The sequence below is a fragment of the Anomaloglossus baeobatrachus genome, chromosome 4 (genome assembly GCF_048569485.1).
Source record: "Anomaloglossus baeobatrachus isolate aAnoBae1 chromosome 4, aAnoBae1.hap1, whole genome shotgun sequence".
In the NCBI taxonomy this organism is placed as follows: Eukaryota; Metazoa; Chordata; class Amphibia; order Anura; family Aromobatidae; genus Anomaloglossus; species Anomaloglossus baeobatrachus.
The window spans coordinates 366,308,719-366,324,410 of NC_134356.1; the positions used below are offsets into that span (position 1 = coordinate 366,308,719).

General features: G+C 41.0%; 1 protein-coding gene across 1 annotated transcript in view; it reads left to right on the forward strand.

Moving 5' to 3' along the window:
• LAMB4 (laminin subunit beta 4) overlaps positions 1–15,692 on the forward strand; it is a 225,831-nt gene that overhangs the window by 151,505 nt on the left and 58,634 nt on the right. The window contains exons 23-26 of the mRNA XM_075343475.1: positions 3,426–3,652; positions 6,243–6,339; positions 11,938–12,310; positions 12,964–13,127. Of these exons, the coding sequence (XP_075199590.1) occupies positions 3,426–3,652; positions 6,243–6,339; positions 11,938–12,310; positions 12,964–13,127 (861 nt within the window). The remainder of the gene's footprint in view (positions 1–3,425; positions 3,653–6,242; positions 6,340–11,937; positions 12,311–12,963; positions 13,128–15,692) is intronic.

Sequence of the window (15,692 nt, forward strand, 5' to 3'; positions counted from 1 at the left end):
ACATCCACTTTCCATCTGTATATCTCATATATAAGCATGGATCCGCTTGACCTCTTTTAAATCCTTCTTCTAACAAGACTTTGTTCATTTTGGTGTTCCATGCTCTTGCCGATTGCTTAAGACCATAAAGAGATTTTTGTAGTTTACAAACAAGATTCTGTTCACCTTCCTTTATATAACCATCAGGTTGAGTCATGTATAAGTCCTCCTCAATGTCACCATTTAAAAATGCAGTTTTGATATCCAAATGTCTGACAAACATCTTTTGTACAGCAGCTACGGCCATCAAGGCTCTAAATGTTGTCTGCTTGGCGACTGGGGAAAATGTAGCATCATAGTCTTCGCCATATTTTTGAGAATATCCTTTTGCGACCAACCTCGCTTTAAATCTGTGGACTTTACCTTCAGAGTCATATTTGGTTTTAAATACCCACTTGCACTTGATTGCCTTTTTACCCTGTGGTAACTCAGTGAATTTCCAAGTTTGAAGTTGATGAAGCGATTTCATTTCCTCATTAGCGGCATTGATCCACTTTGTTCTTTCATGGGCAGGTAGTTTTTGCATTTCATCCCATGACTGTGGCTCTGACTCAGGTAGTGTCTTGACAATGTAGGATAGACGTTTAGCTGGTATTCCTTTGTTTGATCTTGATGATCGTCTGATTTCAGGTTCACCTAGGCTTTTTGTTGTTCCTTCAGTGGTTGAAGAATCTAGCCAGACTTCTATATTCTCCCTTTCGTTGTCTTGTAATTGTGACTGAGATTGTTGTTGTTTCATCTGGACTACTGGCATAATGTCATAAAACTTGGGTCACAGGAAGTTTTCATCAATCACTACATCTTTGCTTATTGTGACCTTGTTTGTCTCTGGGTGTAGAATTCTATAACCTTTCTGGGTTTCACTGTAGCCTACCAGGATGCCTTCCTTAGCGTGAGATTCCCAGTTCGTTTTTCTTTGGAAATGTGTGCAAATGCTTTACTTCTGAAAATCCTTATGTGTTGTAGTTTTGGCTTTGTACTATTCCATTGCTCAAATGGAGTTTTCTCTGTCGCTTTACCTGGTAGTCTGTTCTGAAGATAGCAAGCCGTCATAATGGCTTCGCCCCAATATACTGTAGGCAGATTTGCATCAAATAACATACTCCTTCCGCTTTCACAGACTGTTTGGTTCCTTCTTTCTGCTACACCATTTTGCTCAGGGTTGTATGGTACAGTAGTCTGAAATATGATTCCATTTTGCTTTAAAATGCTTTGTGTCTCATTACTTGTATATTCAGTCCCATTATCTGCACGTAGAATTTTTGGCATTCTCCCAAACTTGTTATACACTTCAGCTAGATATATTTCAAGTTTCTCTGGAACTTCATTTTTGCTGTGAAGTAGAGGGACAACTGTATATCTTGAATTGTCATCAATAAATGTAAGAAAATATATCTTCTTTCCAGGGGTCTGAGTACGCATTGGACCACAGATATCTGTGTGTATTAAATTTAGTGGTTGTTCTGTTCTTGTAGTACTTTTCTTAGGAAAGGCCTTTCTGGACATTTTCCCTTTGATACAGCTGGTACACCTCATTGTCTGGTTACATGGATCAATTGTAATATCATCAGCTAATTGTTCTTGAAATAACTTTCTTATTGCTTCTGGGTCTCTATGCGCAAGCCGCCTGTGCCATACAGGAATACAGTTCTTGTGCAGTTCTTGCTTAGCTGTGTATACACACTCTATACATTTCAACTGATACAGTTCATCTCTGATTTTTCCTTTTGCGACCCTCCTTTGAGATGATGCAGCTATCGTGCTTAAATGTAACTTCATTCCCTTGTTTTGTGAGCTTTTTCACAGATAATAGATTACTTTCAAGACTAGGCACATATAGCACATCCTTTACATGGATCCTTCTGCTTTGTGTTGCGGAGATGTTACAATCAATATAACCATCTCCTATGCCTTCTGAGTTCATACACTGACCATTCGCCATTATCACTTTCTCTGACTTGCTTTGGATAAGCTTAGTAAAGAAGTCTCTGTCATTGGTCATGTGACTGGTTGCACCAGAATCTATACACCACGCAGGCTTTGATTTAAATGCATTGACTGATGTGAATGCAGCCTCAGTATTTACAGGATCATTATTTTCACATACAGCGCTCTTAACTCTTTGTTGACTATTTCGCTTCTTCAGCTGATTCATTTTAGCTTTCCAGACTCTGCATTCAGCTTTTAAATGACCTGGCTTCTTGCATACAAAACATTCACGTGTTTCTTTAGGGTGGTTTCTGCTGGTGGGCACACCCTGTGTTTGTAAAGCAGTTTCCTTGTTGCATATCTTGCTGCTCACACTTTCTGCCTTTCTCTTATATTCATCTACAAGCTTTCCTCTGACGTACTCCAATGTAAACTGATCATCTGGGCGTGCATCTAGTGCAGTTACAAGCGTGTCATAGCTTTCTGGGAGACCATTAAATAATAGTGCTGCTACATGGAAGTCCTTCATATCTTCCCCAATGCCCCGCAGGCGCTCTACGGTCTCTAGAGTGTTTCTAATGTAGTCCTGCATGTCCTGGTCATTGTGCAGCTTAGACTGATACAGCTTTCTCATTAGATAGAGTTTATTACTTAGATTTATCCTCTCATGTACTTTCTGCAGCCGCTCCCACATTTCCTTTGCAGATTCACACTTACACACATGCACAATCTGATCATCCTCTATGCTGAGTGATATGGTGCTCTGTGCTTTCTGATCCATCTCCAGCCATTCCTTGGTACTGGGTCAGTCTTAGGCTCCTGAGTGTATTTCCACGTACCTTCTCTTATCAGCAGCATCTTCACCTTGAATTTCCAGGGTTGGTAGTTCTGGTTATTGAGGCTTGGCACTGTAAACTTTGCTGAGTTGCTGCTGGTGGCCATCTTTACTTCTTCTCAGTTTGCTGTTGTCTTTCTATCTCTGTGCTCTGGAGGTCTGGGACTGCTGTGACTCTGGGCCCATAACCTTTTAGCAGCGGGTTAATCGGCGTGATGTCCACAGCGAGCAACAGAGAATGTTCATTTATTGACAAATTAAGAACATCTAGCTTACAACATGAGAATAGGATCAGTCTGGTTTCTGGGAGAGGGAGAGAGAAATCTGCTGTGACCTTCAGCTTCCAGCTCCACACTAGAATACACACACTGGGAGAAGAAGGAGGAACATCCTGTATGTGAATGAGGACCTTTTTTTTTTTTTTTTTTTTTAACTTTGTTAACATCTGAACAATATGCATGCAGACATAAAATCACATCATATTAAACAAACAATAGTACAGATCAATATGCATTAGGACAACACTTATATATAAGAATAGATCATTCTAAATGGAAATATATTTATTCTATGCAAAAAATGATGGCACATTGTTCTAATAATGTATCTTTTTTTTTCCGAGGTTGTGTTTGCAATCCAATGGGAACAAATGCTCAGAACTGCTCAATTTATGAAGAGGTTGGGGAATGTGTTTGTGACAGAAAAACAGGGCAATGCCCATGCTTACCAAATGTGGTTGGCATTAGCTGTGATAAGTGTGCTCCTGGATACTGGGGCTTTTCCAGTGTAAAAGGATGTCAACCCTGTAACTGTTTCCTAAATAATTCCTATGGAAACCAATGTAATCAGGTATGAAACATTTTTCTTCTTTACGTACACCATACTGCATGGAATGCTCTATTTTGTCCTAAATTTTATATAGCATTCATTTAGTTAATTGGTACATTTGTGGAATAGAACATAGTAAAGAAAATTAAATGACTTTTAGCCATTTCTGAACAACAAAAGATGGACGTATTTGTTGGCAAATATAGTAACTAAAGCGGGCTTTACACGCTACGATATATCTAACAAGATGTCGACGGGGTCACATCATAAGCGATGCACATCCGGCATTGTTAGTGATATCGTAGCGTGTGACAGCTATGAACAAGCAGAAATACTCACCTTCTCGTTCATTGCTGACATGTCGCTCATTTTCTAAAAATCGCACGTCCTGTTGTTCATTGTACCCGGGGCAGCACACATCGCTCCGTGTGACACCCCGGGAACGATGAACTGCAGCTTACCTGCGTCCCGCCAGCAATGCTGAAGGAAGGAGGTAGGCGGGATATTACGTCCCGCTCATCTCCGCCCCTCCGCTTCTATTGTCTGGCCGCTGTGTGACGTCGCTGTGACGCCGAACGTCCCTCCCCCTTCAGGAAGTGGATGTTCGCCGCCCACAGCGAGGTCATTTGGAAGGTAAGTACGTGTGATGGGGGGTTACAGCATTGTGCGACATGGGCAAGAAATTGCCTGTGCCGCACAAACGATGGGGGCGGGTGCGATCGCAAATGCGATCGCACGAGAAATTGCAACGTGTAAAGCAGCCTTAAGGCATTTTTCCACTAAACACTTGCATCACCCTTGTACGTCACTTGCCTTAGATATTCCATTACTGTCTTATCAGATGAGATCTGACAGCTGTGCACAGTACAAGTTCTTTGCAATGGATACAGTAAGTCTATTATAAGAAAACTTCATAAATGCTCTACTCTTCCAGCATTATTTAACTACTTAAAGACCATCGATAGACCTAACACGTGCAGGTTATACCATATTACTCTGCAATAATGTTCTAAAGTACCATTGCAGAGTAAGCGGCTCCACGAGAGTGTGTAGATGCAAGAGGAAGGTGCTAGCTGTCAGAGACAGCCAGACTCCACATAAAGTAGGTAGAAGTGGTTTATTACTACTTTTGTGTATACAGTTTAGGAAGAGATAACAACACACCTTCCAGACTTCAATAATCAGGTGCACTAAGCGAATAGGAGATGCTGACGCTTAACAGACCCAGATCAGCTATAATCAAGAAGGATAATCCAGCTGAGTGCTAACATTGGTTTATTTGTGCAGAAACAGACAATGCACAGACGTTAACGCGTTTCTGTCTTGACACCCTTATTCAAAAGGGCGTCTAGCCAGAAACACGTTAACGTCTGTGCATTGTCTGTTTCTTCACAAATAAATCAACGTTATCACTCAGCTGGATTATCCTTCTTGATTATTGCTGAGCAGCCAGGGCAGGGCCAGTGTCCGAGACTGAAGCGCGGTGGGGTCAGGTGGCGGTGAGCTGGATTTTTCTCCAGATCAGCTATGCTGTTCAGAAAAGAGGCTGAATTTGTCCTGTAACTAGGACCAACATACAGCTCAGTTATAGAGATCAAATATTAAAAAATGTATTTAAATGTTCAGATGTCCCTTACCGTGCATTTATTACCTTATGTGTGACATGAATGAATAGATAAATGCAGATAAATGCAGGAAAAATAGTTTTAACAATCTATCAATTTAAAAATCTATGTATTTATCTCAAAAAAATACTTTATATGCTTAGGTAAATGCAGTAAATACCTTAGGTTTTAGTCTTAAGGGCACTTTACACACAGCAACATCGCTAGCGATGTTGCTGGTGAAAGCACCTGCCCCCGTTGGTTGTGCGTCCCGGGCAATTCGCTGCCCGTGGCGCACAACATCTCTAACAGCCGTTACACCTACTTCAGGGGTACTTTGCACACTACGACATCGCAAGCCGATGCTTGCGATGCCGAGCGCGATAGTCCCCGCCCCCGTCGCACATACGATATTGTGTTATAGCTTCACACGGACTTACCTGCCTTGCGACGTCGCTCTGGCCGGCGAACCGCCTCCTTACTAAGGGGGCGGGTCGTGCGGCGTCACATGGCAGGTTGCCAATAGAAGGGGAGGGGTGGAGATAAGCGGGACGTAAACATCCTGCCCACCTCCTTCCTTCCGCATAGCCGGCGTGAGCCGCAGGTAGCCGAGCACGGGGCGGTACACATCCATAATGGGCATAGCTCAGCATTAAAGAAGTGGTCTATGAGGAACCTGTGGGAGCTCAGCAGAGAATTGCTGATGAAGGACCTATGGTGTAATCAATTACAATGCTAGTGGTGTTACTAAGTTCAAAAAAGAATCATGCTTGAACTTGAGTGACAGTGACTGATAACCGGAAAAGGCCCGCCCCTATGACTAAAACCTAAGGTATATACTGCATTTACGTAAGCATAAACCATTTTTTTTTTTCAGACAGATATATTGATTTTTTTTTTTTTACCATGTAAGTGATGCAAATTGCATCATGTAAAACACATTGGGGTGGTTTAATATCAAAAAACGACATGACAGGTTCTTTTTCATTTTGCCTTTTGTTTTTTAGTTAACAGGCCAGTGCCCATGTAAACCAAGGTACACAGGAACAAAATGTAAGCAATGTGAAGATAATTACTTTGGAAGCCAAGGACATCAATGTATACGTAAGTATAAAAAACTAATATCTATAATTAGTCTGTAAACTTAGTAAAATCTTATTATGCATAGTGGCCTATGTGAGTTATTGCTGTTTTTCATGGACGCATAGCTTTCTCTTGACCCTTTTTATCCATGGTGATGGTTAAAAGCAGACATGTCTCTATGTGATTCACATGCACACATGTGTGAAAACGCAGAGGTGTGAAAACGCAGAGGTGTGAAAACGCAGAGGTGTGAAAACGTGTATGCATAACATGTTAAAATGTACAACACATGTGCTGGAAACATGGAAAACGGGTCCCTACATCAACTCCTCCAGAACTGCTTCTAGAGGACAGTTTGCTGAGCATCACGTCACTGGGTGTTATATAAGACCCAATGATGTGATGCGGCCAACCAATCACAATAATGTGTAAACAAGAGGACAAAGAGTATATGTGCAAAAACTAGACCATTTTTTTATTAAATATGAAAAAACCACAATAGACAATTAAAACCATGATAAGACATCCCAAAATGAATCATCTGGGGGAATATAGAGATTGTTACACAGGCAGAATTGTTACACAGACAGGGATGGTCTCAGGAAAACCACCAAAAATACTCAGGATATACATACATCCTGTAGATAAATCGATCATAGTGTGATTAATTGCATTAAAATCTCAATCAGGTGAATCCTGAGACCCCCGGTCAGTATTAGAGTATCGCAAACTGAAGGTATAACGACTAACCAGGACCATATAAATGAATGGCAAGGGGTAGCTAAAAAGCCCAATGCAGAAGTAATCCCATATAGACTATATATAAGCAGATCAACCATTCAATATAGTACCCAACAAATGGAAAAGTAATTACCTGAAAGCCAGATGGATAAAGGTTAAACCTTCAGTTTGAAAGACCCCCCCCAGTGAGGAACCTGGACTTCATTGATGAAGCCCAGGTTCCTCACTGGGGGGTCTTTCAAACTGAAGGTTTAACCTTTATCCATCTGACTTCCAGGTAATTACTTTTCCATTTGTTGGGTACTATATTGAATGGTTGATCTGCTTATATATAGTCTACATGGGATTACTCCTGTATTGGGCCTTTTAGCTACCCCTTGCCATTCATTTATATGGTCCTGTTTAGTCGTTATACCTTCAGTTTGAAGTACTGTAATGCCGGCGTCACACAGGACGACCTATCGTGTGATCGCACGAGCGATCGCACCCGCCCCCGTCGTTTGTGCGTCACGGGCAATTAGTTGCCCATGGCGCACAAAGTCGTTTACCCCCGTCACACGTACTTACCTCCCGGATGACCTTGCTGTGGGCGGCGAACATCCTCTTCCTGAAGGGAGAGGGACGTTCGGCATCACAGCAACGTCACACAGCGGCCGGCCAATAGAAGCGGAGGGGCAGAGATGAGCGGGACGCAACATTCCGCCCACTTCCTTCCTTCTGCATTGCCGGCGGGACGCAGGTAAGCTGTGTTCGTCATTCCCGTGGTGTCACACGGAGCGACGTGTACTGCCACAGGAAAGACGAACAACCGGCGCACAGAAGGAGGACTGACTTTTTAAAAATGAACGTTGTGTCAATGAGCAACGATAAGGTGAGTATTTTTGCTTGTTCACAGTCGTTCTTAGGTGTCACATGGTACGATATGTCTAACGATGCCGGATGTGCGTCATTAACGACGTGACCCCGACGACATATCGCCCGATATATCGTATCGTGTGATGCCGGCATAACACTGACCGGGGGTCTCAGGATTCACCTGATTAAGATTTTAATGCAATTAATCACACTGTGATCGATTTATCTTCAGGATTTATGCATATCCTGAGTATTTTTGGTGGTTTTCCTGAGAACATCCCTGTCTATGTAACAATTCTGTCTGTGTAACAATCTCTATATTCCCCCAGATGATTCATTTTGGTGATGTCGTATCATGTTTTTAATTGTCTATTGTGTTTTTTTCATATGCAATAAAAATTGTCTAGTTTTTGCACATTTACTCTTTGTCCTCTTGTTTACATATATATCTCTGAGTAGTGCAGTCTGGGGTGCTGGTCCCTTGTGACCACCTTTCAGTATTCTTGTCCCCTGTACCTGTATAAATTCTGGCCAATGACCGGTCCATGCAGCTGGTTTTTGAATACCCTATTAAATCAATGGCCGGACCATATATAACAAGCTTTTCTCCCCCATTCCCCTTCTGTGCCTCCCCTATTTCCTCATAGACTGTAAGCTTACGAGCAGGGCCCTTACTCCTCCTGGTATCTTAATTTTTATTTGTTTTTTTTTGTATTGTCTCAAATTGTCTGTACATGTCCCCTCTGAATTGTAAAGCGCTGTGGAATATGTTGCCGCTATAGAAATAAAACTTTATTATTATTATTATTATTATTATTATTATTATTATTATTATTATTATTATTATTAATATTATTATTATCGCCTCTGGTTCTAAATGTTGAGGTTTTTGTATTCAATCACAATAATGCCAGTACCCAACATGACTACGGTATTACTGTGTACGGCAGCACCCATTATACTCGATTAAGTAACAAAAGTACCCAAGCACCTGAATGCTCGATTGAGTATTGAGCAGTGTCGAGCGCTCTCTAGTCACTAAAGAGATTTTTAAAGGTGTTGCTTTGGAAATAAGTCTGTAGTTATTTTATGTGACTTTAGATTGCTGCACATAGACAATGTTTGGTGCGCATCCTGTCATAATCCCCCGGTATTGCTAGTGTGAGCTTGTGGTCATGTGACTGCAATAATGTATGCCATTTGCTTGCTTGCGGTCATGTGCAGGCTAGAATTGTCCAGATCCTTTAAATTCACTTCTATTGAGAGAAGCGTAATATATGTAGTCTGCTCATTACAACTCGTTTGCACTGGCAATGGCAGGGAATTGTAACAAATGTGTATACAATACGATATATGAAGTGAGCATTGCAAATACACCATGTAAAACACATCAAGTATGTTTTGTTTTTTGTTTTTTTTCAATATTTATTACATTCATAAAGGGAGGGACTTCAACACATGATCCTTTGCATTGATATTGCACTGCTAGACTTATGCAGCTCAATGCATTATCTCAGCCTGTCAGTATTTTACTACTATGGTGTTGGTATATAGAAGACCCATAGGCCACAGGTTTGTGGGAAAAATTACTTTTTTCATTTTCACGGCTCAATGTTATAACATTTTGTGAAACACCTGTGGGTTCAAGGTACTCCATACATCTCTAAATAAATTCCTTGAGGGGTCTAGTTTCTAAAATGGGGTCACTTGTGAGGGGTTTCCACTGTTTAAGCAAATCAAGGGCTGAACAAACACGATATGGTGTCCTTTATTTCAGCCAATTTTCAGCTCCAATATTATTATTATTATTTATTATTATAGCGCCATTTATTCCATGGTGCTTTACAAGTGAAAGAGGGTATACATACAACAATCAATAACAATACAAAACAGACTGGTCAAATGGTGCTTTTTCCACCACATATGGGGTATTGGCTCACTCAGGAAGAATTGCACAGCGAATTGTATGGTTCATTTACTCCTGTTATCATTGTTAAAATGCAAACTTTGGGGCTAGAGTAAAATGTTTGTGGGAAAAATGTGATTTCTTATTTTCATGGCTCAACGTTATAAAATACTGTAAAGCACCTGCGGATTGGATTCAAGGTGTTCACCACACTTCTAAAAAAAATTCTGTGAGGGGTGTAGTTTCCAAAATGAGGTCAATTGGGGCAATCTCAACTATTTAGGTACATCATGGGCTCTGCGAATAAGACATGGCATCCCCTATCTATTCCAGATAATTTTCAGCTCCAAAAGGTGAATGCTGCGCCTTCCTTCTGAGCACTGTCGTGCACCCAAACAGTAGTTTTCCACCATATATGGGGTATCAGCATACTCAGCTAAAATTGCACAACAAATTGTATCATTCATTTTCTTTAGGTACCCTTGTAAAAGGGCAAAATATTTGGCTAAACCTAAGTTTTTGTGGAAAAAAGTAAGCTTTATTTTTTTCCCTTACACATTGCTTTAATTTCTGTGAAGCACCTGAAAAGTTAACATAGTTCTTGAATGTGGTTTTGAGCACTCTGAAGGTTGCAGTTTTTAAAATGGTGTAAATTTTGGATCTTTTCTGTCATATAAGCCCCTCAAAGTCTATTCAAATGATGTGGTCCCTGAAAAAATATTTTGTAATATTGGGGGGAAAAAATGAGAAATTGCAGATAAACTTTTATCCTTTTTAGCTTCCTAATAAGGAAATATTATGTTTCAAAAATGATGCTGATGTAACAGACATGTGGCAAATGTTATTTATCCACTATTTTGTGTGATAGAACTATCTGGAATAAAAATAAAACATTTGAAAATTACTAAATTTTGACAAATTTTGTCAAATGTTTCACATTTTTATAAATAAACACAAATCATATCAAAAAAGCTTTACCACTACCAAGAAGTGCAATGTGTCATGAAAAAATATTCTCAGAATCATTGGAACATTACAGAGTTATTACCAATGGTCAGAATTAAAAAAAAATTAACCTGGTCAGGATGGTAAAAACAGGCTCGGGGTGAAGGGGTTAACATCCTTATGGAAAATTGCAAAAAACCATTACAAAAAGGCAGTTAGGTGATGGTAATGTATGACTTACTCTGCACATAACAATTATATCATCTCAATATCATACATCATAGTGAATATGAATTGTTAATACAGTGGAACCTTGGTTTACGAGAACAATCCGTGTGCTTGTAAACCAAGTTACTCGTCTAGCAAAGCAAAATTTCCCATAGGAAATAATGCAAGCTCAGACAATTCGTTTCACAACTTGTTCAATGTCCCATCCTGGTCCCCTATTGTGCCATTCCACACATGCACAAACACGCACAAACACACACAAACATGCACGCACACACACATATTATGCTCACCTTACCTTCCGTTCCATCGCCGGCCTCCTGATTCTTGTTGTTCACCGATACAGGATGTGTATTGGGTAACCATCACGACGATAGAGGAACATCCGCTGCTAGAGCGCTGCCGTCAAGGGCAGGAGCCATTTGCCTCTGATTGGTCAGCGCACTGCCTTTGAGAAGCAGCTGACAGCGGAAGTTCCTCCATCGTCGCGATGGTTACCCGATACACATCTTGTACCGGCGAACTAAAAGAACCAAGAGGCCGGCGATGGAACGGAAGGTAAGGTGAGCATAATATGTATGTGTGTGTGCATATTTGTTTTTTTGTGTGTTTGTGCGTGTTTGTGTGTATTTGTGCATGTTTGTGCGGACTGCAAGAGCAGATAAGAGCATGGTGAAAGTATGGAACCGGAAGTGTGTGCGGTGAGTATTTGCTCATACAGCAAAGCTGGCTTGTAAACTGAGTTACAAATTTACAGCAAACTTTGTTTGTATAGCGAAATACTCGCACACCAAGTTACTCGTAAACCGAGGTTCCACTGTATATAATAGTAGTCAATATTTTGAAAACTTTTTTTATAATTATTTGAGTTATGACATAGCAAGAAATAAAAATATTTACATACATTACATACATATGACATAATTTGTCTTGTCTTATTTCAGCTTGTAAGTGTAACCAGGAAGGTTCTCAAAAGACCATATGCGATAAAGAAACTGGTTTATGCATCTGTAAACCTGGGGTCACTGGAAGAAACTGCGACCAATGCGCATCTAAATTCAAGCAAAATTTCCCCGTATGTCCTCAATGTCACATGTGCTTTGATCAATATGAGACACAAGTATTAAATCTATCAACCTCTGTCCATGCTTTCGTGAGGTTAGCTGCTAATGTTGGTCCTACAAGATCACCAACTAGCTGTAGTATTCAAATAAGTATCCTCCGAGATAAACTCTCTGCCATTGAGAAAATGTTTCGAAGTCCAATTCTTTCACCTGACAAGTACAATAAAGTGAAGAAATATTATGACAGCATACGGTAAGCCACTTCTCTTCTTTTTAACAAAAATATCCTCTTTCACTTAATGAACATATACCCAACCACCCATTTTAAATAATTCTAATTGGCAAGAATAAATTAGGGATTAGATACATTTTAGAGAGCAATTTTTTAATGGATATAATATTAACTATTATTAGATATTAATTATGCCAAGTAAACGCAATTAAAAAGTGATGAGAAAGAATCATAAATCATAGCCCACAAAATCTTTTACGGCAGTAAACACAGTATGGGCGGCAGGGTGGGTCAGTGGTTAGCACTGCAGTCTTGCAGCGCTGGGGTCCTGGGTTCAAATCCCACCAAGGACAACATCTGCAAGTAGTTTGTATGTTCTTCCCATGTTTGTGTGGGTTTCCTCTGGTTTCCCATATTGATAGGGACTTTAGATTGTGAGCCCCAATGAGGACGGTGATGCCAATGTATGTAAAGCGCTGTGGAATTATTAACGCTATATAAATGAATAAATATTATTATTATATATTTGGAATAACATTTACGGTTAATAATGAAGGCAGAATACTACATTCTACCATATGATTATCAAGTGTTTTTGATACAGTAATATTCTGAAAGTAAGGAAGCCAGAGCTATACATTGTATTAAGTTATTCTATTTTACATATATTACAGTCAAAAAGTAAATAGCATAAAGATTCCAGATGTGAGAAAATGCAATGAAATTGAAAAAATTAGCAAAACAATTTTGGATATGGGGAAGGAAATTGATTATTTATTTACTGAACTTAACAAAATAAAGAAAAAGAAGGAGAAAGAAAAAACAATTAAGGTTAAAGGTAAGAAATATATATATATATATATATATATATATATATATATCACTCTCTTTAATGTTGAGATAAGTACATATTTCAAAGCAAGAATTTGGCTCTATTCTCCCACTGAAGAGGAATATTATCAATAATACAGCATGAAAGTGATAATTGTATGCAAGCTCTTCTTTATATTACACATCTATTCAATATTTGAATAGATACCTACTACAGGCCGATATTTATGACTATGACAAAACTTTAATGAAGAGATTTAATATTAGAGATTAGATATGATTGATTCTGTAAAGATTCAAATTCAGCAAATCTCTCAAATTTATCATGGAACTTATTCAATGCAAATAGTTTGTTTTTTTTATTAATACTCTGGGCACTCCATAGACCTCAGAGCATAATAAACATAGGATGTAGGAAAAAATAACAACAAAAGAAGACTGACTCACTGTTCACCCATCCCCCAGTCCCCACAGCCTGCCTGCTGGGTCTCCCCATCCCTCCCCAATCATATACATATTCTTTTGCCCCCTTCACCTTGTGCTCCTGTCAGGACTCTGACATCCTTATGCACTGTGTGATTGTGGCGCCCATCATTATATCCCAACGTGTGTTCCCTGAGGCCTAGTCAGTGCCTTAGGAGATTCCTCTTGTCATGTCACGTTATGCACCATGATGGCATGGCGTGGCACACAGGGACGTCAGAGACCCATTCTCGCTGGAAGCTGCGACCTAGAGTGAAGCAGGCTGGGTTGCCAACCAGCCGTAATTATACATACAGTCCATAAATACCCACTGCTTTAGTCTGCTGTCTGTAGCATTTGGCACAAAACTCACCATCTGTTTTTTTTAATTTTCTTAAAAGGTTTGTACTGCGCATACGCTAAAGAAGCTGCCATGTGCAGTACAAATGGCACCTTACCAGAAGAAAAATGATGTTACCGAAAGGACATTTCAGCACATACAGAGCACAATACTGTATATACAGGTCCACATTATATACTGTCTTACAATATGTGAACAAAAGGAAAAGATCCAGCTCACCACAATATGGAGACAATCCTGGGACGGATTGTCCCAGAATTATATATACCGTATTTTTCGGATTATAAGACGCACTTTTCCTCCCAAAACTTAGGGAGGAAAATGAGGGGATGTGTCTTAAAATGTAAAATGTAGCTTACCGGGGGGTTGTGCAGAGAGGTCAAAAGAGGCAGGGAGATGCTCCGCTGTTCTGGATCAGGCCGCGTCACTCTATTCTGTTTCGAGCCGCTCCGTTCTGCTCTGTGCACGGCTGCTCTGTCCTGCTCGGCTGCTCTGTGCATGGCTGCTCCATCCTGCTTGGCTGCTCTGTGCACGACTGCTCCGTCCTGCTCGGCTGCTCTGTGCACGGCTGCTCCAACCTGCACGGCTGCTCTGAGCACGGCTGCTCCGTCCTGCTCGGCTGCTCTGTCCTGCTCGGTTGCTCTGTGAACATCTGCTCCATCCTGCTCGGTTGCTCTGTGCACGGCTGCTCCGTCCTGCTCGGTTGCTCTGTGCATGACTGCTCTGTCCTGCTCAGCTGCTCTGTGCACGGCTGCTCCGTTCTGCTCGGCGCTCGGCTGCTCCATCACCAACCCTGCGCAATGTAGAGCGGCGTCGCTGGCCCTGCACAGAGCAGAGCAAAACCGGCAATGCACAGAGAAGAGCAGTGACGCCGGCCCCGCACAGAGCAGAGAGACACCGGCCCCGCACAGAGCAGAGCAACACGGACCCCGCACAGAGCAGAGTGACACCAGCCCAGCACAAAGCAGAGCGGCGGCGCCAGCCCCGCACAGAGCAGAGCGGCGTCTACAGCCCCACACAGAGCACAGCGGCGTCTCCGTCCTCACACAGAGCAGCACCCACGTCGCCGGCCCCGCACAGAGCAGCACCCGCAGTGAGTATCTAGTCCCCCCTCTATACTACTTGCAGTTCTCCAGTACCGACCCTGCCTCCTGTGACCCCCGCTCCTCTGCAGGCTCCCCTCCCTGGTAAGACACCACCAGATTATAAACGGACCCCATTTTTTTTTTTTTTACCTTTTTTTTCCCTCCAAATTTGGGGTGCATCTTATAATCCGGTGCGTCTTATAAAACGAAAAATATGGTACACATATTGTCTTACAATATGTGTATATAGTATATGTATATAGTGTGGATCTGAGTGTATAGTATAGTGCTTTGTATACACTATATGCAGCATGCAACTGCATCCTTTCCATTATATACTAGCTGTATTACCCAGCCTTGCCTGGGATAGGAATTAACTATTCTTAACTATAACAAGTATGTGTTTCTTTCTGTCTGTGTGCCTCTTTCTGTGTTTGTGTGTCACGTTCTGTATATGTGTTTCTTTCTGTGTATGTGTCTCTCTCTGTCTGTGTGTGTCTTTTTCTGTGTATCTTGGTCTCTCTGAGTATCTCTTTCTCTGTCCATAATAGGAGTCTATAATAACAGATCCGTTCTCAGCTCATTGACTTTAATGTAAGCAAGTTTTTTGGTGAATACCTGTAAAGTTCAGTGTTAAATTTTCTCTTCAAAACATAGTCTATGA